At 52.0% G+C, this 25,613-nt stretch overlaps 3 protein-coding genes across 3 annotated transcripts; all 3 read right to left on the bottom strand.

Annotated features, from left to right (window-relative positions):
* Positions 1-586: 586 nt before the first annotated feature.
* On the bottom strand, positions 587-3,851 carry ATP5MG (ATP synthase membrane subunit g). The gene is made up of 3 exons (XM_032201852.1): positions 3,756-3,851; positions 3,455-3,615; positions 587-772 (listed from the first exon to the last, which is right to left on the bottom strand). The coding sequence occupies exons 1-3, from the start codon at positions 3,817-3,819 to the stop codon at positions 674-676; spliced, it is 324 nt and encodes a 107-aa protein (XP_032057743.1). The 5' UTR covers positions 3,820-3,851; the 3' UTR covers positions 587-673.
* A 540-nt stretch (positions 3,852-4,391) lies between these two features.
* Positions 4,392-17,734, bottom strand: UBE4A (ubiquitination factor E4A). Its single transcript, XM_032201808.1, has 19 exons — positions 17,586-17,734; positions 17,238-17,414; positions 16,304-16,416; positions 15,513-15,665; positions 15,248-15,407; positions 14,649-14,851; positions 13,907-14,098; positions 12,612-12,945; positions 12,226-12,352; positions 10,730-11,037; positions 10,280-10,412; positions 9,189-9,376; positions 8,571-8,671; positions 8,341-8,454; positions 7,279-7,453; positions 6,959-7,139; positions 6,218-6,365; positions 5,537-5,694; positions 4,392-4,757 (listed from the first exon to the last, which is right to left on the bottom strand). Exons 1-19 carry the CDS (start codon positions 17,704-17,706, stop codon positions 4,619-4,621), a joined length of 3,225 nt encoding a protein of 1,074 aa, XP_032057699.1. The 5' UTR covers positions 17,707-17,734; the 3' UTR covers positions 4,392-4,618.
* Positions 17,735-18,155: 421 nt separating this feature from the next.
* LOC116497804 (G protein-activated inward rectifier potassium channel 4-like) lies at positions 18,156-20,286 on the bottom strand. The gene is made up of 3 exons (XM_032201738.1): positions 20,065-20,286; positions 18,684-19,920; positions 18,156-18,415 (listed from the first exon to the last, which is right to left on the bottom strand). The coding sequence occupies exons 1-3, from the start codon at positions 20,284-20,286 to the stop codon at positions 18,156-18,158; spliced, it is 1,719 nt and encodes a 572-aa protein (XP_032057629.1).
* Between the last annotated feature and the right edge of the window lie 5,327 nt (positions 20,287-25,613).

Raw genomic sequence — 25,613 nt, forward strand, 5'->3', positions numbered from 1 at the left:
CTCTATATAGTTCTACAGAAGTTGTTTGAAACTGAGCAAGTTTGTGAACATCTGGACAGCTCACACTTTTAGGCGGCTGTGAGCTGACACGTACAGCCTGCTCACCTTTGAAGGCTTCCACACGTTTCACCACAAACCAGAACCATGCAAAACAATGCACTAGACCATGTGACATACACAGCACCAAGACATCTTTTGATACCTTAAAATACTACGATTCCTTTTAGGTTCCCACTCCCTGGTGTTACATATATTCAGAAACAAGTGTAAGCATTTGTGTGGTCAGTTTGAAATGTTTTCTCTCCAGACTTCCATAACGCCGTAGCTGAAGTCACATGGAAGTTACCCAAAGAACTAGGACAGGAATCACGATGAGCAGCAGTGCTGACCAAAGCCAGCTTTAACACCGTTTCATGTTTTGGAGAAGGGGCAGAGGACAGGGAGTCACATTACCAGCATGTGCTGATGTGCAGAGGGGGCTGCCCTTCAGGCAGCTACGCGTTAGAGAAGCCGTTCTCCACCACTGGTGACGCTGCCAGATCAGAGACAGGCTCACGTCCCAACCACCACAAAAAGACCACAACAATTCTACATCAGCTCCTGGCTTTATTTATGTAGATGCTCTAACAGGCTCAGGGCCACAGCAGCAAACAGCGTAACTGAGGATGAGTCTTCAGACGTTGTATCCAATCAGGCCCCGTTTGCCTATGATCTCACCAATGTAAAACCACATCAGCACCTCTGTGGCCACCAAACCGTTCCTCAGTGCTTCCTGAAAGAAGAAAAAAAAAAAAAAACACAACACAGTTTAGAACATTTGCTCCTGCAACGGCTGCCTTTCTTGCTCCTGTAACCAAACTCCATGCATGACTAGCGAAGTGGTCACCCAATTCGCAAGACAACAGTTTAAGCAAAAAACAGATGTGCAAGTTAGTGTTTGTTATGGTCACCCACACCTCAACAGGCCACATTGTTACAAGGGCTCTAAAATGGTAAATACAGCCTCAGTTGGCATTTGTGTTTTTAGAGCCCTTTAAGAAGATAATTTCTAAAACCGTATCTGCAGGAAATAAATCTAATTTCAAGGCCAAGCAATGTGTTGGACTGATGACATGTGTCTCTCCGTCCAGCTTTGGCTGGACACAGCTGTTACCTACAGCTCCGTCACCTCACTCTCTTCACTTGAGCAGATAATGGAGGGCCCAGAAGGGGCGACAGAACAGCTGTGTTCGAGACGTGGAAGAGGTGAGACAAAGCTCAAGTAGTGTAACACTTCCAACTCCCGACTCAAATTCCTTGAACTTCAAGTATTACTGACAGCAGCTCACTTGTTTTCATGGCACGAGCAAAGCACATCAAGCTAGCACGCCAGTAGTGAAGCCAGGTCTTGGAAAATACTGCTCTGTGCGCTGAGTATCTGTGGCTCACAGATTACCATTGTCAGAGCCTGAAGAGGCAGCAGAACTATTCTATCCCTCAGCTTACCCAGAAAAAGATAAATTTTTGTATATATCATTTTTTTGGAAGTCAACAGGGGAACAGTATCATAAAGACAGAAAGCTGGGAGGTTTGTGAAGAACACCCCTGTCTCTTCCTTTCCTAGCAAGTAAATACTGACCTCAGCTGTGCTACTTCCTCTGTAACAGCAGCATTCTTCAACTCCCTTTCCAACTAATCTGCACAGAAGGGCACTGAGACAAGGAACACTCCACAAGAGGCGTGCTCCACAACTACAGATTCATTGCTACGTGCTGGTCACCCAGACAAGAGCTCAGTACAGTCAGAAAGATGCTCATATGCAAGACAAGGTTGTTTAAATGCATTTGAATTCACAGGGCTATGGAGAGGAATACCAGAAATTCATCAGGCACGAGTCCAGTCTTAATTGTGGGTGTGGAAAAAGCTTCCTCCTGGGCAAAGGGAGCCTATGTACATAAGGCTACACAAGCACTTGCCAGGGCCTTTTCATCTTCAGGCTCAGCCACTACTCGTGGCTTCAGGGATGGGCTGGTGCACCACAGGGATGGCTGATCTCGAGTGGTGCTACTTGGGCAGGGGTGCAGCGACAGCCAGCAGTGTCTCTGAGCAAGCTGAAGATTTTATTGATACACCAAATATATTTGTGAACTGCACGTGTGAGGTTTAAAGAGACTGTATCACAGCACTGGACGTGATTCTTACAGTGTTCCCTCACAGAGGAGGCTGACAACAGAAATTCTCTGTCCAGATGAGATCATTTAGCACGCTGAATTCCACAAAGGGTGCAGGAGGAGGAGATAGGAAGCTTGTCTGATCAAGCTTTGCTGCAGGGAACAGGTAAAATGGGGCAGAAGAGCCTCAGAAAGAAATCAGAGCACTGACGCAACGGGATGGCTCTTCAGAAGGACTGAGGAGAAACAAAGGGAAAGGTCCATGGGTAGGTGGCTGAGAGAAGAAAAGAATATGTCAAGATGTGCAGCAGAGGGCCCAGTTTAACAGCAGAAACTGACACAAGGAAAATAAGCTGACAAGGAGAATAAGATAAAACAGTCGCAACGAATAACACGAGCCTTAGTTTGCCAGAGAGATCCCAAGCATTATCCAGAACCTCATCTAAAGCAGCAGGGATTCTCCAGAGAGATGGCAAATTTACTTGTGCTGTCTGACTTGTTCCCTCTTGCCCTCAAGTCACCCCATTGATCAGATTTTAACACCGATTAAAGATCTGTTCCTGGTTTGGGGAGCACGTGACAGATAAGAACACCCACACAGCCAAAATGCAGGATTTTGGCTCAGCTGCCAGACTGGGAAGACCCAAATGCAGTCTCAGCTCCCTGGTGGACACACGGGCACTGAGACAGCGCCTTCGTGTGCTTGTAGCGTGCTGGAAACAGAGAGCAGCATGTCTCAGACTGCAGCACCAAGGATTAATGAGATAAGCAGGACTAGAGACTGTCCAGCTAGAGCAGGAACCCCTCAAGGACAGCACGAGCCACACACGTTACAGCTCACCTCTCCTAGCCATAAAACACTATCTCTGCAAGCATCACCCCAGGGCAGGCGCTGTCTTTGCTCTAATTTAAGCCTAACCAGAACTGTTCGGAACAGATCTGAAGCCTCACCATAACGTAATGCTCTGGGAGTTAAATACAGCTCGAAACGCTCTTAACAGATATCAGAGAGAGTGGATAAAAGAGTTTGATGCCTTACTGCTAGCAACGCTAGGCGTGCACCAGCAATTAACAGACTCAAAGGTCACATTCAGAAACACGGGTGGCAGACAGACAGCGGCAGAGGCGACCACGAGGAGAAACCTCTGGATCTGCAAGGGCACGCGAAGGAGACCCCAGACCGAGAGCTGCCTGTGAGTGAACGCACACAGCGCCGGGAGCAGCCCGGTGAGGTCTGGGCCGGGGATGGGGCTGATAAGGGCTGGGGATGGCCTGATAAGGCCCGGGTACCCCCGGGGGTTTACCTTGACGGTGATCTGCGCCAGGCGGCCGCTCTGGAAGCTCCTGACCAGCCCCTTCATGCTGTCGATGGCCTTGGGGATCTCTCCGGGGGTCGGCGGCGCCAGCTCCACCTTGGCGTAGTACCAGAACGTGGCCAGGCGAGGCTTGGAGTACGCCACGGCAGCTGGGGGGGGGAGGCCGGGGCAGCACGGGCGGCGTCAGGCTCGGCTCCCGGCCCCCCCCCGCTTCTCCCCCGGTCCCCCCCCGGTCTCCCCCAATCCCTCCCGGTCCCCTCCGTCCCCCCCCGGTCCCTCCCGGTCTCACCGCTGAGGAGCTGCGGGCCGCGGGCCGCCAGGCGCTGCCCGAGGCGCTGCGCCGCCTGCGCCATGCCTCAAAGTCACCCCCGCCGCACGGCCCCGCCCCGCCCCCGCCGCGCATGCGCAACGGCACCGGGACCCCGCACCACGTGGGCGGGGCGGGGCGGGGAGCGGCAACTCCCCGGGACGCGGGTTCGAGACCCGGGTCCGCCTCGGCCGGCGCTGGGAGCTGGAAAAAGCCCCAGCCTCATGGTCACCCTCCAGCCCCATGGCCACTAGCCCTCCCCAGGCGGCTGTAAGGCAAGTATTGCAATTCGTCACCCCTTGTTCCTATTTATCATCGCCCCTTGTTCTTATGTATCACTGTAAAAAGAAGCCCTGGCGCGCGGTCAGCCTGTACAAACACGCGGAACTGTCCTTTCCCACATCTCCAGGTGAGAGCTGCTGCAGATGCAGAGGCATCCTTTTGACATTGAGTATGATTACACAGGCTAAACAACCGGACAGAGGGTGGGGGAGCAAAGGAAAGGTCACGCGGCCATTAGAAACAGCCAACACAAAGAGCAATGAGTAGAGGGCCAGGGCACCAGGACAATCAGAAGAGGCTGAATCTTCCCAGGATGCAGAGGCTAGGAAGCTGTAGTGCAGTGGAAATTCTTAGTATTAAACAGTAAGTCTTGAAAGGAAAGACAGAGTAAGGGGTAAAAGAGAAGGTACTAGGAGAGATTCCAGACGTGGCGCAATGCACTGGATGCGTTCTTCATTCACGTGGCAAGGTTCACAGATGCTCTGGAGCACCCACCACCACCCGTACAAGACAATTGTCCTGCCAACGACTGATTGCATGTCTGGGGATGTAGAACTTTGTTCTCAATTCAGTGTGTCCTCCAAGTCCTCCTTCTGCTTTTTCCTCTCCGCAAGCCATTGCTGGATCTTTTCTTTCAGCTCCGTGTTTGGTCTAATCTGGTCCATAGTGAGGGGGCTCCGATTAAAAGGATCCGTCTGATCACTGAAAGAGAGCAGTGAGGAGATTACTTCAACCGTCTCCTTGCTAGAATAAAAGTAGTAAGGCTGCGAAGACTGGCGTGATCTTCCTGCTATTAAGTGAACTTCATCAGCCAACACTGAGCCCAGGTGTTGCTGGATAACATCAGGTGAGCGATATACATCCCCCAGGAGGAGGAGCTGCAGATGCACACAGGCTACTTCATTTGTAGGGCCCAGGACAGCGAGGATGAACAAGGAGCATGGGGCGTGTTCCAAAAAAGTAAAACCACACCACATTCAACAAGGTCAGCACATCGTCTCTTACAAAACACTGAAATCTTTTACAGCTTTAAGCAATAAAAGGCACTCTTTCATATTCCATTGTAATCCAAAACTTTAGATATATTTAGTGAAAAACCCAGACAAGAGTGACATAAAAATATCTGCATCCAATAACCAAACTGTCCCTCACTAAAGGCAGCATGTGCATAATCTGTTCTGTACTTCCATCTCCGGGCTAAAGTCAGAGAAAACACATTAAACACTTTTCATCATGTCTGGAACTTACTTCAGCAAAGCCACACTTGAGACCAGGTTCCAGGTGATTCTGAACACAGAATCATTAAAGCCCTGGACTTCAGAGCAAACTGGAAAACTGGGGAGTGAGTGAGACTGCAGATGTGTACCCACCCCATCCCAAGCTTCCAACTTGGAAAAGCACAAGTCACTGGCACAAAGAACAGTCGGTGACAAAGGAAGCTGAACCTGACCCACGGACGCAGTTAAGCCTACGTTTCGTACCTGAGCAGGTGCCGGGCTATGGTTGACCTATCCACGGTGACACGGGACGACGGCAGTATTACCGGGTCAGACATCAGAGTGCTCATGATAGGATCCAGGAACTCGTCACAGGCGTCTGCGTACGTCTCCTCTTCTTGCTGCTGACGGTCTGCAAGAGACTGGCAAGCACACACAGCTTTTAAAACACCAGATTTCTCAGCGCTGTTCCACTTCATTTAAAAACAGGTTTACTCCTAACTAGTAGTGAGGCATCACCATGACTGAAAAAAAGCCTTGCTAGAACATAAAAACATCACAGCTGGTCAAGGCAATGGCTATTTAACAGGGTCACATGAAATATGCAAAAACGTAGCTCAGGTCTGAGAGCCTGAGCTGTGACACACTGATTTCCTACTGGAAATTAACACACTGGTAGTCAGGAAGCCCAGGTGTTGCCGTAAGCCACGCATTTTGTTTTTCACCCTGCATGCTTATACATCCATAGCAGCCAGTTCTTGAATTGTCTAAGACATTTACAGGTGCACACCAGAAAGGAGCCTTCTCAGCTGCCCAGCCTGGTGCCTCGTATCAAGCACCATTTCCCAGAACTGCAGCCTCACAGCAAAGATGCAGCAATAAACAGATGGAAAAGGATGCCAACTGCATTTCTTTTTCTTGGCTTTTATTCCCTCCACCTCTCACCTTGATCCTCTCAGCCAGGTTACTGAAAGCCACTATCATATTGCCAGGCTTATTGATTTTCTTCAGAACCCTTACTGTCTGGGCAAAGAGCGTTGGTGAATAGGAACGTCCATCCTTGGGGACAGTGGCACAGAAATTTTCTTCATCCCTGAACCACAAGGTAAATGAGAAGAAGAGTTCAAGAATTCTTATTTATCAGGCTGCAAAACACAGTCCCCCCAAGAGTTTTCAGGTCGAGAGACGTGAAAACCAGAGAAAAGCTTGATCGTGATTAAGCAGTTTTCCTAGGTCTTTTCCAGAGAGACCCAATTTACACATTTAACTGCTATTATGCTCAACTTCCATTCCTACCAAGTTGCAGCTGACTTTGCTGCATAATTTAGAAGTTATCACAAATGAGCACACTGCGCTTCTGAAAGGTCCGTTATGGACTTCTGTTCACATTGGTCTTGCTGGAAAACACTCCCACCTTGTGGCAAAGGAGGCTACAGAGCTCTGCTGCTCCAGACGTTCACCTGACTCCAGCTACAGTTCCCATCCCAGTGCAAACACTGGTGTGCACGTCACAGCAAGTCCCACTTTAGGCCAAATCAGATTTCCACTTCATTCCAAGCATCAGCGTCCAAGAGAAGACAAAACCCTGTTTACACTCATAAGAGTCTCAAGTCCAAGTACCCAAAGGCTGCCACTCTCCACAAGCACCTCCTGACATCCCACCTCCAGCTCTCCCTTGTCACATACCCAAGGTTCAGGTAGATCGTACAGATGTCAGAAACTAGCTGTTGCGGTTTGAAGTCAAACTCGCTGAAATCCTTGACTTTCAAAGCTCCCATTTTAGGGCCAACCAGGTGTTGAAGAAAATAGTTTAGCATGGAGATGATGCGCTCAGCAAGAAAAGGATGCACAAACAGGGACTTAATTTCTGGAACAGAAACCAATAGTTCCCTGAGCTTCACAGTAATCCAGTCCCTCTCTGACAATCCTTAAACTGAATTAGGCCCCCCTGATTCCCAGGCAATGCTGCTCTACAGCTCCCAGCAGACAGGATTTGCTCTCCCTACCTGATGTCAGGAAGGCCAGAGTCCCGATGGTTTCATTGGACATGATGTTATGGAAGCGAGCCAGCTGACCAAACATCTGCAGGCTTGACTCCTTCTCCCGACGAGCCTCCTGGGACAGGCTGTCCCACTCACCGCGGTCCTTCTCTATCTGCTGAACTTTAATCTTACTGAGGTACTGTAACAACACAGCAGGGAAGAGCATGGGAGCAGCAGCCTGAGTACACAGCTTTATTAAGTAGAATGCTTTCCTTTCCGCCAGGCAATCACCTCAGGGCACAGAAGAGGCACGTGCTTGTTAGAGAAACAAGTAAGATGTCTCCTACAGCAGCCTCGGGAGAATAGGCAGGTAAATAGGCTACAGAAGCTAACTCAGACTGCTCCCTCCATGCCCAAGAGCACTATCAGGGAGGTGTTAAAAAACAAAACGTCTTAACGAGTATTGATTAAAGAAGTTGAGGTTGCTCCTCACACACAGTACCTTCAGTCTGCAACCTACAAGCACAGACAGAAGTTTTCTGAACCAAGGAAAGAAAAAACCGTCATCGTAGATGTTCACCACAGCTTTAGGTGCTAAGCATAGAGAGCATCCACTTCCCAGACTATCTCCTCTGGTGAATCAGTATAATCCCACAGACTTTCCTACGGCTAACTCCTGTTTAACACATCTAGGTAACGTTAACAGAAAGCAACAAGTCCCACTGCTGATCTGCCTTATCTCAGGTGAGACAGGCAGAAAAAAGAAGTGGATTTTTCAAGACTGGAACACTAGGAATTAATTAAGATTCCAAAACTGTAGGAAGCTGTAAGTAAAAGTTCCCTTGTGTTATAAAGCTTTTGTATTCTCACTGCCCTGTGAAACTCAATGGCAAGACCTCAGATACTGCCTTTTCCACTCTGACAGGGGCCCATTCAGGAAGAAAAAGGTACAGAGTATTTGAAAAGGGTCACAACTGCATACCTTTACCAAAACTCAGATTGTGGGTCAATATTGTAACGAGCCATCTTCAAGTGAGTGAGAACTGGTTGCTACATGATGCCTGCAGCACATGTAGTAAACCCTACCTGTATGGCTTCATCCAACAGGAAAATGGCATCATTCATAAGCAAATTAAGGAAGCGCAAGAAGAGAGGGGGATTCATTGCCTCTAGGTTCTCTGAGGCATAATCAGCCAAAGCCTGCGAACAACAACAAAACGGTTAATGCTCCGCCACACTCCAAACTGCAAGACACAAATCCATATACTGCATGAAGAGCTAGATATGCATGCTTACATGTATGCCTCTTGCCTTACCTTTATGCTCTGTCGGTAGGAATCTGTGCCCCACATGTATCTCAGGATGGGGTACATTGGACGTCGGTAATTAAATTTCTGTTCAAACTGATGTGGGTCACCTAGACACAAGCAGAAGAGCATTGCAAATTGGCTGTGGGCACGGAGAAGGATTTTAAATTCCTTTCCAATGTTTGTTTAGCACTGCGTGGGAGCAGGCTGCGTTTTCTTCAGAAAGCTAAAACTCTGACCTCCCAGTGCACGCAGCTGGGGCGCTGAATGCATCAACAGCCAGCAAGCGGTCAGAGCACAATTTTCTCTGTTGCTTCCTCAACAAAAAAAGTTCAGCAGTTTCCAGTGAATGTGAGCACTGCCGTGACCATACTAGCACCAAGCAGCCACAGAGCATGGCAAGCAAGGTCTGTGGAACAATAGCCAGGAACAATAGCCAATGTAGTCCTGCACAAGTCAGAAGTTCGGAAAGACCAGCGCTTTGCTGGAATGCTTTCTGTCTAAAACACTTGAGCAATTTCACACAACATAAAGATTCATCTGTTTTTACTGAAGTACTCCACAACCCAAAGTCATCCCGCTACAGACTTTGCAGAAGGAAGGCACCTCTTCCCCTTTCACACCTACCAGTAAACTCGATATCCACAAAGACTTTAATAAGTGCCTCAGCAAGATGGGCAGCATGCTGGTAAGAGCAGAATACTCGCTTGCGATGAAACACACTGGAGACGAGTGGATTTTGGACCTGATCTAAATGAGGCATCACAGCTTCCAGCACTTCTGCCAGCTTGGCTCGCAGATGAGGATTTTTCATTCTGCAAGAGAAAAAAATGCAAATTCAGCATGGCACGAGGGCCGTAGGGGGGACTTAACTGTAGTGAAAATGCTCCAGGAGCTGTGCCCATCCATAGAGGAGCAGCCAGTTGTTGCAAACTATTGTAAAACTGATGCTGGCATCGAGCTGCCCAGAGCCACAGGAAGAATGCAGGCAGTCAGCACCCATAATTAAATTTCAGACAGAAAGGGGAACAGGTACGGGAAATATCAAAGCTGTTGCTTCCATCCCTCACGGAACAGAATTCTGGCAGGGCGTACTGTTGGCAAGCCACGCTTGCTTGTCAGCTGTAGCTTCCCTGAGCAAACACGACTTGTCAGCCCGGCTTTGTACTTGTTGCCCAATGACTTGTTTCCTATTTATTCTGAAAGTCCAAAGTCCCTCGCCTGCTGAGCTTGCTTTCCAGTGCATGACAGGACACTGAGCAAGGTGAAGGCATAATTCTCTACTGCACCTGTGGGGCAGAAGCTGAACAGTCTGCCCAAGGTCAGGCTCTGGATTACTGCCAAGATGAACTACAACTTAGATCTTCCAGGGCCAGCCCAGATTAGTGGGGACAGTATACATGCAAAAAGCTCTCTAGTAAGCGAAATCTCCACTTTCCTCACGTAGTGTTCACTGGTTCTATCTGCCTAAGCTCCTGCGTAGTATGACAGACCGAGTTTTTAGACACAATCCTATTTGTGCCTCATGTGAAACCCAAGTCCTTCAGGAAGTTTCTTGTGACTTCTATGAACATAATTTATTTTTTTTCAATGAGTTAAAGCAAATTACAGATTTATAAACTAAATCTCAAGACATCTCTAACAATATCCACTTCCTTGGTTCTACCCAGGTGCTTGGCAGAAGAGCATAAAGGGCTTACAACTGGAGCTGTACATACCTCTCCACATCACCCATGAAAACAGTAACAAAGTGGAGGATATGTTCCAGAGAATCTGCAGAAGTCTCCAAAATGTCATCAGCAAAGCGTCGCAGGAAAATGAAGAAGTCGCCCAAATTATCTGCAAAGAATTCTGTGAACAGAGATTGCACATTAATTCCTCCTTGTGCAGCTCACAGCCTGCTTTTTGGCCTTTCATGTACTTAGCTTACCTCCCTGATTCTGATTAAGTTTCTAGAACTAAGTAGTTGTATTAGAACACCACGATCACAACGAATACTCAGCTTGATGAAACTTGTTATGCACTGGATTCACTTCACCTATCAGGGTGACACCCAGCAGCTATCTGTTGATGTTACGCCCTGCTCAAGTGCAGAGCGCTACTTAAGTCACTTTAGATTCAGACCCTCACGTACAGCAGCCACAAAGCAGCAGGAGAAGCGGTTTCACCTGGTACATAGGCCAATGCACTGTTTTCCACCCCTGGCAATGGGAATGTCAGCTCTAGAGGCTCAGTCCCTTGGTTTCCTATCGCCAGCTGCACCAGGAGAACTGCCATGGACACCTGCAGATTCAGGCAGTTCTGCAGCATCTGTGGCTCTGTCATCGCTGTCTTTGTGGAGAGATAGATGGTCATCAGGCGTTCAAACTGCTCCCTGAGGCTGTCAGCAGCAGGGCTAGAACTCTGCTGAGCTTCTCGCCATGCTACTTGCAGGCGGTGAAGGCTTTGGTTTATCTTTACCATCTGGTCATGCAACCTAGAAAAAAAAAAAAAAAAAAGTGAGGAAGACACCAGACAAGATGCAAATAAGTTTGGTACGGACTGCGTAAGTGAAACACAAGTCACCACACACTGTGAGACATGTTTTGTGCAGCTGCCACTGCAAGACTTCAAAACGTTGCCAGCTTGACCAGGTGTGCTGCTTCCCTCTCTGAGCAGCAGGGAGGCTGCAACGCAGCAAGTGTACTCTCAATTCAAACTATTTCCTGCAGATAATCCCCTTGGGGGCCAGCAGCAGGAAGCACTTGAAGAAAGGCAAGCCACCACTTGGGAGGATAAGGTATCCTCCTGAGGAGCCAAAGAAGTCTGTTACACAGCCTGGTAAACCAACAGCTCCCATGAAACACTCTTCAGCAGAGCAGATAACGAGACTACGCAGCTGCAAACCTTGTTAGATTACCAAGGTCAGGGAGTGGGTAAGCCTTGGAGATGCCTGTGAGGTGACATTTTCAGTTTCCCAGCAACAAGCCACTTGCATAACTTTTTCATCTATTTCTATATTTAGATAATAAACCAGAAGGGGACTAGGCTCGGATCAGCAGTGACCTCATAGTATCCAGGCAACAATTTGCAGAAGACTAAGAAAAACAGTGCATTCTGGTGTCCAGAAAACTGTTTCCTGGAAACAGCCAGTTACCTTGCATTTCTGTTTCAATTAAAATCCATTTAGTGGGCCAGTTCAGACACTTCACACTGGGCAGGTGCTCTGCTACTCAGATGCTCTCTAGCAGATAAGCAAATGGACACAGGCCTGTTCTCCAAGAGAAGGTCTGAGAACTGATTGAGCCATGCCAATCCAGCATGGAGCTGAGCTGTTAAGACACTATAAATAACATGGACTCCTGTCAGCTTTGACTGAACACAAGCGAACAGAATTTCTTCACAGAATTAGTCAGCCCGATGCTCAATGGTCACTTGAAACATACTGTGAAAGGCATTCGGCAACTCAGGTGTCTCACTCTAAGTTTTGAGTATTTAGTAAAAATTTATGTAACCGTACACCGATACAAAACAGTGCTGGGAGCAATCATTTAGCTACAGCTTTAACATCCACATTCTTTCTGAATATCAGATACTATTTTTGCAAAGTGCATGCCTTGGTAGCACATCTAACACCTCAGAGATCAGCTCCTTAAGAACACTCATTCAGTTGCATAACCATTACCTGTGAAATCCTAAGTGAAGGGTGTATTGTGTTAGGACCAGGTTTTCTGTCACCAGATTGTAGCTGTTTGCAAACTCTGGCTCTTGCTCAGTCACAGCAGGTATCAAACACGTCTCTTTCTCTAAACCTAGAATTAAAAACATCTCTGCATTAAGTCCTACCCAGGAGCATTGGTAAGGAAAGAGTGCTGAAGACTGATAAAATGAAATGACTGCAGGTGATGCTGGGCAGTGTTTTATTTGTATTCAGTTCTTCCTTCACTCCCCTCTAATGCTTCTTTTCTCTCTCCCTTTACTGATGTACAGCAAGGGTGCACCGCTGGGAGAGGTAGGGAACTGCAGAGATCCCCTGTCTAATTCACTTATTCCCACAGGTTTTGGGCATACCTTTCATATGTACATTCTTACTCCTCCTCTCCTCTTCATTCAGCTCCTTTAGGGCACAGTAAGTAGGATTAAAGGTTAGCAGCTTAGGAGATTTTGGTTTGCAGAAGGGCTGACACAGCTTCAGGAGTGCAGCTCCCAAATTCAGGAAGAAGGCATCTGAGGCATACATCTGGAAGAAGATCTCTGGCATCTGATTAGCCCAAATTTTGGTACGGCCTGCATTAGCATGGAGACAGTTTCCCAGCCAGGACAAAATCCTGTGCTTTGTTTCTGGAGACAACTGCAACAGGTTCTTGAGCATCTGGTAGATCTTCTCGTGGAATTGGGCCATAAACTGTTAGAAGGAACAGAGCATGTTTGAAGGAGTCATTGTTAGAAAGGCATCTTTTGCCTGTCCTGTCATTAATGCTGGAGCTGTCACAGGTCCAGACTGCATCCTACTCTTGAAAGGCAGGATTTTCAAAGAAAATTTTTTAAAGATTTTTTTTTCCTCAAAGTCATGACATCCCCCATCAGACACATTATGAAAAGATCAAATCCTGAGGCCACCAGGAAAGAATAATTAGGGACACATTCAAAAGCATAGCCAAGAGCAAGTAGTTTCAGTAGGAAATAAAAGCAAAATTCTTTGCACATTTCTGGCAGAAACAATGACCCTAAAAGAATGCATGGCTGGGAACCCCACTCTGGGACAAACTTCTGCACCCGAGCATCCTTCCCTGTAGAACAAGAACTGTGTTTATGTTCTGATTTGTGATGCTTTGCTCTATCTTCTGAAATAATCTTTAAGATCCTCCAAGCGCTGATGATCTCAGGAGGGAAGCTAATCTCAAATACAGAGTGAGTGTTGCCTGTCATTTTATCTGCTAGTGAGTCTGTGTTTCAATTACAGGACAGGAACTGAAAAACATTTCACAGTGCTTACAATATTTAAGTCAGATTATCTCCACATACCGTCTTAAGCTATGGTACTGGTGTCTGTTCTAAAAGCACCCTGCCATCTTCCCAAAAATCAGAAAACTACTTTGGTAATGGATGACTCACTCTTAAGCAGCAGAAACATGAGATCAATATGAAGACTGCGGTTACAACCTGAGTAAGCACGCAAAGCTATTTACGTTTTACAGATGGAGAATCTAAAATCCAAAGCAGTTCTGTGACTTGCTTAGCCACCAAGACATGCTCTCAAAGAGCAAAAGAACTCAGCACCAACATCAAGGTTTTTCACTTCAACTTGCAAGCCCATAGACTAATAAAATACACTGGGAAGCAGCAGTATTACACTTCAGCCCCACCTGATGGATGTTGGATTCCTGCACCTTGATCTCTTGTGGACTGGATCGGGATGGATTCAAGAAATAGCCATGATTCTCCACTACACCAGGAGTCTTTAGCAAACAGGAGATATTTAAAATGACGCCTAACAAAGTCTTCTGATACATCTGTCCATTGTTAGGATCCTTGGGCTGAATATAGCCTGCAAATACCTAGGGAACAGATGAAGATGCTGACATTTTTATAAAACCCCACTAAAAAACCTATGGGTTTAGGCCAACCAATCAGAAACTAAGAGGACTAAGGGTACACACGAGTTGTTACACTGCACTTTTGGTTTGAACCCAACAGGTTAGATCATCTAAATGCATCCCTGTAAGCAGAATCTGAGAGTGACCAAGTAGATCATCTTGGGTACGCACAAGTCTAATTGGAATATCAGAATTACACTAATGGTAACAAACTTCTAAAAAGGAAAAGAGAACAAGAAGCAACCAGCCTGTCATTGAAATATAAATAAGGGATAAGTCATCAGCCATTGGGCAGAATGTTACAGGTACATTAGAAGTGTTTCTTTGCATAACTACCATCTACCACCCTGTAGTCACATGCAAACTGTGATTTCACTTCTTCTACCTCTTGTCTTTGAGAGGTGCTAGAGAAGCATTCACTGAACACTGCTAGGATTATACTATTGCAACCCGTGGGGTTTCTGCATAAGACAGAGAAGTTCCTAGCTCTTCGTAAGGCTAGGACACATACCTTGGCTATATCTTTCTGCTTTGTGAAGTAGAGGAGCATATCCAGGTAGGTGTAGAGCAGGATCTGACAAAGGTCCAAGTCCTTGATCCTGCCCAGTAAAATATCGAAGACTGGAATCATGACTTCCCCAAATGTCCGCACTTCCTCATCCATTGTTAAGGCTTCTATGACCTCCTCGAGAAACTCAGTCATGTCTTCAAAATCTAGCAAGGGATACGAGACCGTTACAGACAATAGATCCTCAGTGCAGCCAGAGCTCAGGAGCATGCACACCCTGCTACCTAAGCACAGCTCTCCCTTTCACCTTCCTTTTAACAACGGAGGGAGCCAAAGCTTCACTCAAGCCACAATATTTGTTCCTCAGGCTTTACCTACGTTAAGATGTCCTTGGCTTGCTTAGAGACAAGAATTCAGTCTCTTTTACAGACACTTCTTCAGTGGAGAGAGGAGAGCTCACTACCACCCAAACTGCAAAGTGCAAACACTCAGAGGGCTGAATGCACTTATAGAAAAAAAGCAGCTAGAACAAATTAAGAAGCCTTACAACACTAACAGAAACCTTACAGCACCAAGCCATCATCAAGTTTAGTCATACTTACGTGCCCCTCTCAGTGCCTCCAGCATCAGGTCCACCAGCTGCTCATACACATTCTGGTTGACATAAATCTCTGGGGTAAGGAGAACAGTGTGAGCATTTGACACAGTCAGATTTCGGCAGCGCACAGCAAAGGGCAGCAAGTTCTCTGGAACCTTGGTTATCTGCACAGAAACGACAAGATGGATCCGGGATCGTGTACCCACTTCTCACCATTAAAACGTGTCTGGATAACAAAGTTATCTCCTCTCTCAGAAACTTCCACCCACCTCTTCTCTTGCCCTCTGGAAACAGGCATAGAGGTAGCGTAGAATTTGTTTCTCCCCCGCGTCCCGATCTGCAGAGAGGTTCTGTGTGCTGGCAGAGGTCATGTAAATCAGGTGGTTTCCAGGCTCCTGCAGCAGCAGGCGGGTGAACAGTGCCTAGACGCAAGCAAAAATAGGCTGAAAGTGAAACAGTCCCAGGAGAGAGAAGAAAAATCACTTAAAAATAAATCCCTTATCATCTTAGGCTAAACTATTTCTGCCCAGAAGAGCTCTCTGTAACTATTAAGTAAGAGTACCAGCCTGAGAATCCTCAGACTCGCTTAAGTGCTAAGCTAACAATATCTCCAACCACCTTCCAGAGCGGTGACAGTTTGAGGGAACTCTCACTAGCAGCTCCACGCTCTGCTTTGGCAGACAGCCTTCACTCCGGATGCACTGGGTACACTTTGCGAGGAAAGATACCTAATTGCTGTTCCCAGTGTAAAGAGAAGATCTAAAAGCCTCATCGTGCTGATTACTGGGAAGTTGTCAACTGTCAGGATAACTACACAGAACTACACAAATGCATTTTTGTTTGTTTTTAAAAACAGAACGCACATAAAAGGCTCTCATTTCTTGTCGCCATTGCTGTAGGACATCCTGTCTCAAACAGAAAACACTCAAAATCCTAGTTGTGAGTGGGGAGTTCAAAGAGTTCCATCAGGAGCTATCAGCACATCACTCACAGCAGCTACACCATTTCTGTCTGGACAGCCATCAGTCTGTGTGAGAAGTGAGACATGCAGCAACCGTACCTGCTCGATGTTTTCCATGTCCAGCCAGTCCTGGTCATCCAGATCTGCAGCCATTTCTTCCAAATACACACAGCGAGCTGGAATCCCATTTCCACTTTTCATGCTGGGATCACCTGAGGAAAACACAAATAATCTATTGCCCCAAAGCTGACAGAAAACATAGCTGCAAGCAGTGAAACCTACAGGCAGAATCCTGCCCGTGGCAGAGCTGTCTGCCACCAGCTACTGCAGGGAAGCCCTGCCCCTCTCCCACCATTCCCACCCAGTTTTGTGTAGACCTGACAAGCTTCTGCGAGGGTTCTCACACCTCTGCTCAAAGCATGGTGCACTCGGGAACTCATCAAGACAGCCCTTCTGCGAGTACACAAGTCATGCTGCACACTATTAGAAGTCACGCTCTTACATCGATATCACAAGTAAAAAACAGTTTGGGGGTACTGCGAGAGCCTAAGCTCCCATGGAGTTTCCTTGTTCACATCCTTGCCCTGAGGGGCTGCACTTTGCAGAAGCAGCAGGAGCTTCTCAGCATGCTGCTGTCAGCGGGGCCACCTTGGGCCAGCTCAGAAATGCCGAGTGCTGCCTCTGCTGGCCCCATACAGCTGAAGATGCTCACAAGCGCTGGCTCTCAAAAGTGTTTTTAGGAGACAGAGGCAGAAATAGTCTCTCAGCAGCCGTGTAACATTGCCTCCTCTGATCCTTACAAGTCAAAAGCAAACACAGCAACCCTGCTCAAGGCTTTGGGCACACGAGATAACCAGCTGCACGCTTCCAGGCCAGCTGCTCTCCACCCAGCATTTCTCCCAGGCTGCTCCCCACCAGCACAGGCACAGCGCTGAGCTCCTCAGGGCCCCGCAATGCCTTCACCAAGCAAACCACGGCAGCGACAGGCCAACACCAGCCACGTAGAGCCAAGCCACCCGCCACCAGCACTCACTGTTATCGAGGGTGATGAGGAAGATCCTCTGGATCATGTGGTTGATGTTGAGCTGCTCGCACAGCTCCCGCTGCGAGCGGAACGAGCGGCTGATCTCCGCCACCGAGTAGTCGCAGTCATCCAGGCTCTCGGAGACGCTGTTGTCGGAGTCATCCTGGCTGGCCGAGGTCTCCTCACCTGCGGGACCGAGCACGGGAGCTGCCCAAAAAAGCTCCAGAACCGCCACCGAGCGCCAGAACAGCCCCGTCCACACCGCTGTGGCCCCGTCAAGAGCCCGCAGCCCCCCGCTAGGCCCTGCCCGGGCCCCCCCCCCGCGTCCCCAGTCCCGATCCCGGTCCCGTTCCCGACCTGCCAGCGGCCTCGGCTGCTGCTTCTGTCCGGCTGCGAACTGCCTGGCGTCGGCCAGCGAGCTGAAGAGGGCGGCGAAGGGGTTGGCGGAGATGCTGTTGTTGTTCTCCCGGTCCGTCATGGCCGGGCCGAGCCGGGCCGAGCCGGGCCCGGGGCCGCCGCCGCTGCCGCCTCAGCGCCCGCCGCGCCTCAGCGCCTGACGGCATCAGGGGGCGCGGGGCGGGGGGGGGGGCGGCCTGCAGCGCCCCCTGGCGGGCGGGAGGGCAACTGCAGGCGCTGTGTGTGTGGTGGGGGGCGTGGCCGGTGGGATTAGCATCTTGCATATTAATCACCTCATTTGCATACGGCAATAAACACGCTGCTGCGCGACCCGCCTGGGCTGTCTCTTCCTCATTTATTTATTTATTTATTTATTTATTTATTTATTTATTTGTTTGTTTGTTTGTTTGTCTGTCTGTTTATGTGATGCTCCCGCCATGCTCCCTGTGGTGCCCACACAGCCATCCATGGGGGGCTCCCCGCTGCCGGCCCCGTTACTGCAGCCCCCAGCCCCACAGCCCCCGGGGTCCCTCAGAGGGGTGGTGGGGTCCAGCCCAGGCCAGGCACAGGCACGGGTACGGGCACGTTCACGTCACAGCCCCGGCGCTGCAGCTCCGCCATCTCCTGCATCTCCTTGGCGCTGGCCGCCGGGGTTTGCACCTCGAAGGTGAGCTCGAAGCGGCTGTAGTCCACGCGGAAGGCGCCCTTCTCCAGCCACATGCAGGGCTCGAAGCGGTACCCCCACAGGATCTCGTCCTCGGTGTACGAGGTACGGGCCTGGCACGTCATCCCTGCGGGGCACAGCCCAAAGGAGGCTCGGATGCGTCCCCGAGGGCTGCGACGCCGCAGGATGCACGTCCCTGCGCCCACACCCTCAGTGATGTGCTCACAGTGAAGCAAGATGGGAAAAGCAGGGCCCAGGCCCTCCAGAAGTGCCCGGAGATGGGCTCCTGCAGCCCCCCGTGGTCCCCACCCCTTGCACCCGCTTCCCCCTGAGCTCTGCCTGTGGCACCGGGCACCAGGCCGGTGGATGGAACCACCCCAAGCCCTGTCACTCACCCGTGGCCTCCACGATGCCCTCGAGGATGATGATGATCTCAAACTGCTCCCTCCTCAGCGACTCCGCCGACATGTCCCAGAAGGGGCTGCGCTGGTTGATGACATGGCAGATGATCTGGGGCTCCACCAGGAACAGCCTGTCCTCCCCGGTGTCGTAGCCCAGGTTCAGCTCCGACTGCTCCAAGGGGATGAACTCCCCTTCTTTGGTCTGCCTGGATTTGATCAGTTTGGCTCTTATTTTTGCGTCCACCATGTGGCTCTCCCGCAGGTCCCCGATGCGGAACATCAGGCAGAGCTTCTCATCTCGGTGGGAGATGACGCAGTTTTTGCTGAAGATTAAGGTCTGGGCACGCTTCTTGGGCCTGGAGATCTTGACGAACATGCAGCCCACCATCAGGGCATCGATCATGGACCCAATGATGGACTGTGCCATCAGCAGGATGACGCCCTCGGCACAGTTGGCTGTCACGATCCTGGAGCCGTAGCCAATGGTCCTCTGACTTTCCACAGAGAAGAGTAAGGCAGATATGAAATTGTCCACGTTCTCGATGCACGCCTTCCACTCCGGATCACCGATGTGGTCGATGTCGCCCCTTAGCCACGCGTCGAAGAAATAGATGGTGCCAAAGGCAACCCAGGTGACAATATAGCACATCATGAACACGAAGAGGAACCAGCGGTACTTGAGGTCCACGATAGTGGTGAAAATGTCTGAGAGGAACCTCTTTTTCTCCTGGATGTTGCCCAGGTTCACCTGGCACTTGCCTACTTTGGTGACATAGCGCTGCCTCTGCTGCTTGCTTGCCAGGCCCAGCGGCCGCTCGTCCTCCATCAGCTTGCAGCGCCGCGTCTGCAGCCTCTCCGCGGAGGGGATGGAGACGATGCTCCGGGTGGGCGTTTTGCTCTGCAGGGGGCTGGGGATGGTGGGCACGCTGCGCGTGTGCCGTGGGTACCAGCGGCAGGAGACGTCCTGTGGCATGGGCAGCGGGTCATGGCGCGACGTGCGGCGGTGCTTGGGCAGGTCGCCGGTGCTGATGGAGATGCTGGGCCAGCGCCTGGCAGGCACCATGTCCTCCGAGTCTGCTCGTCTCTGAAGCAGAGCTGTCTCACCAGGGATGTCAGTGCTGTAGGGCGGGTGGAGATCGTTTGGGACTAGGGCCCTTTTCTCAGCAGCGTTGGTGGCCTCTTGCTGTTGGCCGTCATCCGCCAGGAGCGCAGGGGTGGCTGGGCCTTCGGGCTGCAAGGGGAAAGGGGCCAGTCCATGTTAAACCACCCTCTTCATCCTCTGCGCTCCAAGCACTGAGCCTGACGTGCCTGGGACACTCTGCACTGAATGCAGGACAGCGGGGACCTGCAGGCAGCGGGTGCTTTGCAGCCCTACCTTCTGGGGGAAGGTGCCGTAGCGGCTGGTGTCGGTGGGCGGCCGCGGCAGGTAGGCCAGCATGTGCCTGGCCGTGGGCGCCTGCGCGGGTGGGATGGAGTTCCTGCGGCCCCGGGACTCCTCGCGGAGCAGCCAGCAGCCACCCACACCGTTGTGGGTGCAGAGGCCGCGCTCCCACTGCGGCTCCGTGCCGCTGCCGGTGGTGGTCAGCACGGCGGCCATGGCACGGGGCGCTGCGGGAACAGAAAGGCAGCGTCAGCTGGGGTGGGGGGTGCATGAGCAGCAGGCTGGGCAGGGGGGGGCAAAATTTGGGGTTAAACACCGGTGGGTCCTGCCATCCTGCCAGCAGCCTCCCAGGGCTGTAGCAGGTGAGGGATGTTCACGCGATCACCACGAGGGGACAGCCCCACGCAGGGCTGGTGGCGTGGCACAAATCCTGCAGGCTGCAGCCCGTGGGCCTGGGGCGAGAGCCCTGTCTGCAAAGAGCTCCGGGGAACTCCCAGGGGAAGCAGGTCGTTAATCCCGGTCCTGCCTGCACCGTAATCCTGTTAGCTGCATTTCCGCAGTGGCTTCGGCACGGTCCTGCTGCCACTGAGCTGCGGGTGCCCGGCTGCGGTGCGGATGCCCCTCTCCGTGTGGGTATCCCACGTCTGGCAGCGTGGCACGGCTGCTGCGTGCTTGCACCGTGGTGCCTTACGCTCTGAGCAGCTTTTGTGGCTGGAAGAGCATTGAGCACACCCCGAGGGCAGCTGCTGGGGGCCCAGGCCCTGGGAGCCCCCATCTCCTGATGGGGCCCCCGCCCAGGTGAGGGAGCTGAGCTGGACTGGGGGAGGCAGCAGATGGCTAAGCCAATTACCTGCCCTAATTGCATTGCACCACGCGGGGATGGAGGTGGCTCCTTGCTCTGAGGCCACTTGAGCAGCCCCAGCAGCAGGCGCGTTCCTGGCGGTTACCTACAGCGTGGTTCCAGGCCCCGGGAAGTTGCTGCGAGGCCGTTCAGCGACAAAATTTGGGATCGCGAAGGAGCTGGGGACAGGAGCAGGGAGGTGGTGCGGGGTACCTGAGCGATGGAGCCCCCTCCCCGTCAGCAGGCTGCAGCCTCACGGTGCTCACAGCAGAACCTGCCCCAGCTCAGCTCCAGCTGCTTTTCCCCCCAGGGGACGGGCCAGGGGCCCTGCTGCCTCATCCAGCATCCTCTGCCTCGGCCGCTTGGTCCTCGCGTGGGCGATCCGGTCGTCTGTCAAGCAGGACTGGGGCTCAGACGCTCGGGTCTTGCAGCAGCTGGGTAGAGAAGTTGCAAACAAAGAAATTCTGCAGCAGAGTGATCCTGCTGCAGGCCGTACACACTCCGGGCAGTCCCCAACCTCCGTGCAGAAACCCCATCCTGGCTGTCCTTGCCAGGCAGCCACGTAGGTGGGCGAGCTGCACACCCCACGGCTTCACCGCTCCCCACCTGTGTCTGCTGTGGGGGAGCCAGAAGCCCTGTGAGCAGAGGAATATTTACAACAAACACGGGTAAAGAGGAGGGAAAGTGAAAAACAATTATGATTCTGCACACATCCCTGCTGTGCTGGGCTGCAACAATTGGGCTAACAAGCTTTGAGGTGAGTGCTTTCTCTCAGGAATAATCATCTGCCTTAATTATTTTCTTCCTCGGGGCAGCAGTGGCCAGCTGAGAGCTGACATCTGGCCTCTGGGTGCCCTTGGTGTGGGGCTGGGATCAGTTCCTCTGCTCTTCTGCCTTCCTCTGCAGCAGGAAAAGCAGGAGCTGCAGCTGCAGGAGCCTACAGGTTTGAAGAGCACAGCTCCCACAGGCACAGTGGCAGCAGACCTGTAGCAAAACACTTTATAAAGTCAGGAAATTCGGAAAATATTAAACTCCTTTATTTTGAGATGTTTTCCCTTGATGTGCTACAGCAAACGCTCCTGCCAATTCATTACGTTCAGAGATTTTTTTCCCAAACCAAACGTAATTCCTTTAACAGCCACCACATGAGACAGGGCATGAATTTTGCGTGCCCAGAGCCGTGGCTCAGCACTGGAGCAAGAGCTGATGCTGCGCAGGTAGGGATGGACACGCGTGCAGCTCTCAAATCCCAAAAGTTGGGAAGAAGAGGGGTTAACGCGGCACCGCTCCGTGCCTATTGCCCTGTAGCCCTCCTGCCTCCTCACCTCGGCCATCCCAGCCCTATGTCCTGCAGGAGGTCACGTTCCTGGAAATCCTGGCAGCGAGGCAGGGTGGCTCTGACCCATGAGGCCAGGAGCCCTGGGCTGCCAGGGCACTGGGTTCTGTGCATCCTTTGAGCATCACCCGCTTTGAGAAGCGCTCACAGAGTCCTCGGGTGCCGTGCTCTGGCTCCTGCTGTGTCTCTGCCCTGCCACCTCCTGCCACCATCCCACAGCTGCTGCCCCAGCCCGCACACCACAGACGCACACCCCAGCTTGCAAACACTCAGCAATGCCCAGGACAAACCAAAAGAGAGGGATGGCCTTGCAGACACCCTCAACATCGCGCTCCCACCCCGTTCCTTCCCCTCTCCTCCTCGGGACCGTGGCTGGGAGCCCCCTGCTCACGCAGACCTGCAGCCCCCGGTCACCTACCGCATCTCCAGGCACCGTGCCCGCCGGGCAGGAGCGGGCATGGCCGGCAAACCTCAGCCTCTGCCCACACCTACAGCTCCTTTCAGGCCACCCCAGCGCTGTCCCGTCTGCCCTCAGGCATCTTCCAACCGGTTCTGGAGGAAAATCCTCTCCTGGCTGTGCCGCACAGCTTATGGGAGGGAAGGGGAGCTTGGCGGCGTCCTCCAATCCTGCTCCACGAGAAGAAGGTCACCCATTAATCTCCCTCAATGACAGGCAGAAATACCTCAAGTTGATTTAATCGGGAGGGCTGGGGCAAGAAGCAGATGCACTGCGGGGGCTCGGGGGGCTGGCAGCGGGGCAGGGCCTTCCCTTTGGCCCTGCCACAACCTCCCAGCATGGAGCAGGGCTGGGTTTTGGGCCAGGAGCACCAGCTCGTGACCTCTGCTCTCCGTGACGAACGAGGTGCAGGGGCAGAGAGGTCCGAAACCTGGGGCTGGAGGCAAGGAGAAGCCACGGCCCCTTCCCTCGTGAGGTGCCCCACGCCCGGGGGATGGAGCCCTGAGGAGCGCGGCCCCACACAGCACCACCTCCTGACCTCCAGGACGGGGATAACGCGCCCGGAGGGCTCATCCCTCACAGAGGATGCCCCCGTGGTGTATTTCAAGTCGGTTAAAAATAGCAAAGGCAGCACAGAGGTTATAAATAACCGCTCAGCCCCAGCCTCACGCGTCTCAGCGTCACCGATATAGCCAGGTTAAGACTCCACAACTTGCACTGGGAGTTAACCGTGACTGCAGGCCTCAGCTCACCCCACCTCACACAGGCAGCAGCTCCGGCCCTGCCCGGGGAGGTAGCGAGGGACGGCCAGGCCGAACATGTCCTCTGTCCCCTGTCCCCATCCCCTGTCCCCTGCGTGACTGGCGGTGGCCTGCACAGCAGGGCTCCGGGGCAAATACCGGCCCCAGACATTGCCTGGAGGCAGCCTGCAACCGGCAGGACCGCGGGGATGTGGCCAGAGACAGTGCCTGTGGGCAGGTCCTGGCTTACAGGGGGGTTTGGGACATCCAAATTTCCCGTGCACTTCAGCAAGGGTCAGAAAGGGGGGTGAGAAGTGGGCAGAAAGCGCGACGTGGTACGGAGGAGGCTGCCGAGCAGCCCTCAGTCAGCACCAAGCACTGGAAAGCAGGATGTGTACCCAAGAGCTGAAGCCACCCGACCCTAGAGCAAACAGCTTCTGGTGACCCTGTGTTATTTTTTTTGAACAGTCTCCCCTCTTTCACCTGGGTTGTGTTCCAGGAAATTGGCAGAGGCTCGGGGCCGGAGGGAGGCAGGTCCTATGGCCACGGCCTCTGCTGGGGGGCACGGGGCCAGAGCCCCTCGTGTCCCAGCTGCACGGGCACAGTGCCCAGCACCGGGCTCCTGGCCCCAGCAGCACCGACCCCGCTGCTGTGATGAGGAAGGAACAGTAATTTACCAGCCTTGCCCCCTAATATCCTTCTTGGTAACAAAGAGGACAGATGAATGAGAGATTAGTCAACTAATCTCCCAATGAAGATGAATCTGAAAGCTGGACCTTGTATCCCATTTGTGGGGCTGGGCACGCAGGAACAGATGGGAAGTGAGTGTCAACAGAAAATTAGGATTTTCCTTATGAAGTGGTCTCTCCGTTTTACTTTTTCCCTATCTTTTTTTTTTTTTTTTTACAGCAAGGTCTTTTCTCTCAGTCACGACAGGTCCTCTTCTTCCAAAGTGACATCTCAGCCCTACCTCTGTGTCCCAGCTCCCCTGGCACTTCACTGCTGATAACCCCAGTGACCGGACAATGCTGCTCTGAGGACAAATGTTTGCAAAGCACTTTCTGAGGATGCGAAGCACCGCAGCGAGGGTAAAGTTCAGTCCTGGTGCAGCACAGAGACTTCCAGGACCAACACCTCTGCCTCCCAGAGCGAGGCAGGACGTCACCGTGCTCAGTTTATCCTGTGATGTGTGGGTCCCACAGCACCTGCGTGACACGGGGCTGCTCAGCCCAGCTCCCCGATCACCCCCATAGGGGCAGAGCTGCCTCTTCCCCCAGCAGTTCATAAGACTTCATTGCTGCCTGTTTGTGAAGTCACTATTCAAAGAAAACACACTCAAGCCAAAGCAATGCCATCATTACCTGGCTCCCTATGGAAGTGCTTCCCAGTTGGGAGCCTTCCACCTGTGCGCTGAGCAAACAGGCAGCAGCGTCCTCTCCTCCTCCGGCAGAGCTGTGGCCTCTGTGGAAGTCCCAGTCCTCCACTGAGCTCCCGGGCAGCTCTCAAGACCTCCCTGGGCATTTATTTAAGGACAGCAGGAGGGTTGATGACTTAAATCTTCTCGAGAGAGCTCCATGCCGCAGTCACCAGGAGGGGAGAGGTGCTTTCCTCCAGGCACCCCGTCCCCTGCAGCAGCCACCAGCTCCTCTCCCCTCCCAGCCAGGGCCAGAGCTGCTGCTTGCCGGGAGCTGCTCTCTGCCAAGACTCTCACTTCAGGGTTCCTGGGGCTCAGAGGATTTGCATGCTTTTACTTAACCCTCCTGTGGATGGACAGCACGGCAAGGCAGGACCACTGCAGCCCGTGAGCCAGGTTTGCCCTGAAGCAGCACTGTCCACATGCAGAGATACAAACCACTGTCCCTGGGGACACCTCGGGATGGCCTCTCCGAAGAAGCTGCCAGCCCAGAGCATCCACCCCTGGCCTGTCCCCAGCGGCGCAGGGACAGGACAGCAGAACAAGCAGGGAGCGGGGCTGCACGAGCACCAAGTGCTGCGTGAGCACCGGTGAGGGCAAAGTGGGGGGAGAGGGAAAGGAGCATGGGGTCGGTGCTTGGCTTTCCAGAACAGCTTTGCTCCCTGTTGGTTACCCAGTTTTTCCTGCCTAGCCAGCAGTGCCTTCTTTTAACGCAACAAAACCAACAAGACACAAAAAATGATTGTGGCCACACC

This window comes from Aythya fuligula, chromosome 22, assembly GCF_009819795.1.
Source record: "Aythya fuligula isolate bAytFul2 chromosome 22, bAytFul2.pri, whole genome shotgun sequence".
Lineage (NCBI taxonomy): Eukaryota > Metazoa > Chordata > Aves > Anseriformes > Anatidae > Aythya > Aythya fuligula.

What these genes read in the sequence shown, in the direction of transcription:
- ATP5MG (XM_032201852.1), bottom strand. Translation starts at nt 3,819, where the DNA reads ATGGCGCAGGCGGCGCAGCGCCTCGGGCAGCGCCTGGCGGCCCGCGGC. An exon ending in CGGCCCGCAGCTCCTCAGCG is followed by an intron (nt 3,616 to 3,755) that starts GTGAGACCGGGA and finishes TCCCCCCCCCAG; the next exon opens with CTGCCGTGGCGTACTCCAAG. An exon ending in TGGCGCAGATCACCGTCAAG is followed by an intron (nt 773 to 3,454) that starts GTAAACCCCCGG and finishes TTCTTCTTTCAG; the next exon opens with GAAGCACTGAGGAACGGTTT.
- UBE4A (XM_032201808.1), bottom strand. Translation starts at nt 17,706, where the DNA reads ATGACGGACCGGGAGAACAACAACAGCATCTCCGCCAACCCCTTCGCC. An exon ending in CCTCATCACCCTCGATAACA is followed by an intron (nt 16,417 to 17,237) that starts GTGAGTGCTGGT and finishes TGTTTTCCTCAG; the next exon opens with GTGATCCCAGCATGAAAAGT. An exon ending in GGAGGCACTGAGAGGGGCAC is followed by an intron (nt 14,852 to 15,247) that starts GTAAGTATGACT and finishes ATCCCTTGCTAG; the next exon opens with ATTTTGAAGACATGACTGAG.
- LOC116497804 (XM_032201738.1), bottom strand. Translation starts at nt 20,286, where the DNA reads ATGGCCGCCGTGCTGACCACCACCGGCAGCGGCACGGAGCCGCAGTGG. An exon ending in ACGGCACCTTCCCCCAGAAG is followed by an intron (nt 19,921 to 20,064) that starts GTAGGGCTGCAA and finishes TTCCCCTTGCAG; the next exon opens with CCCGAAGGCCCAGCCACCCC. An exon ending in GGGCATCGTGGAGGCCACGG is followed by an intron (nt 18,416 to 18,683) that starts GTGAGTGACAGG and finishes TGTGCCCCGCAG; the next exon opens with GGATGACGTGCCAGGCCCGT.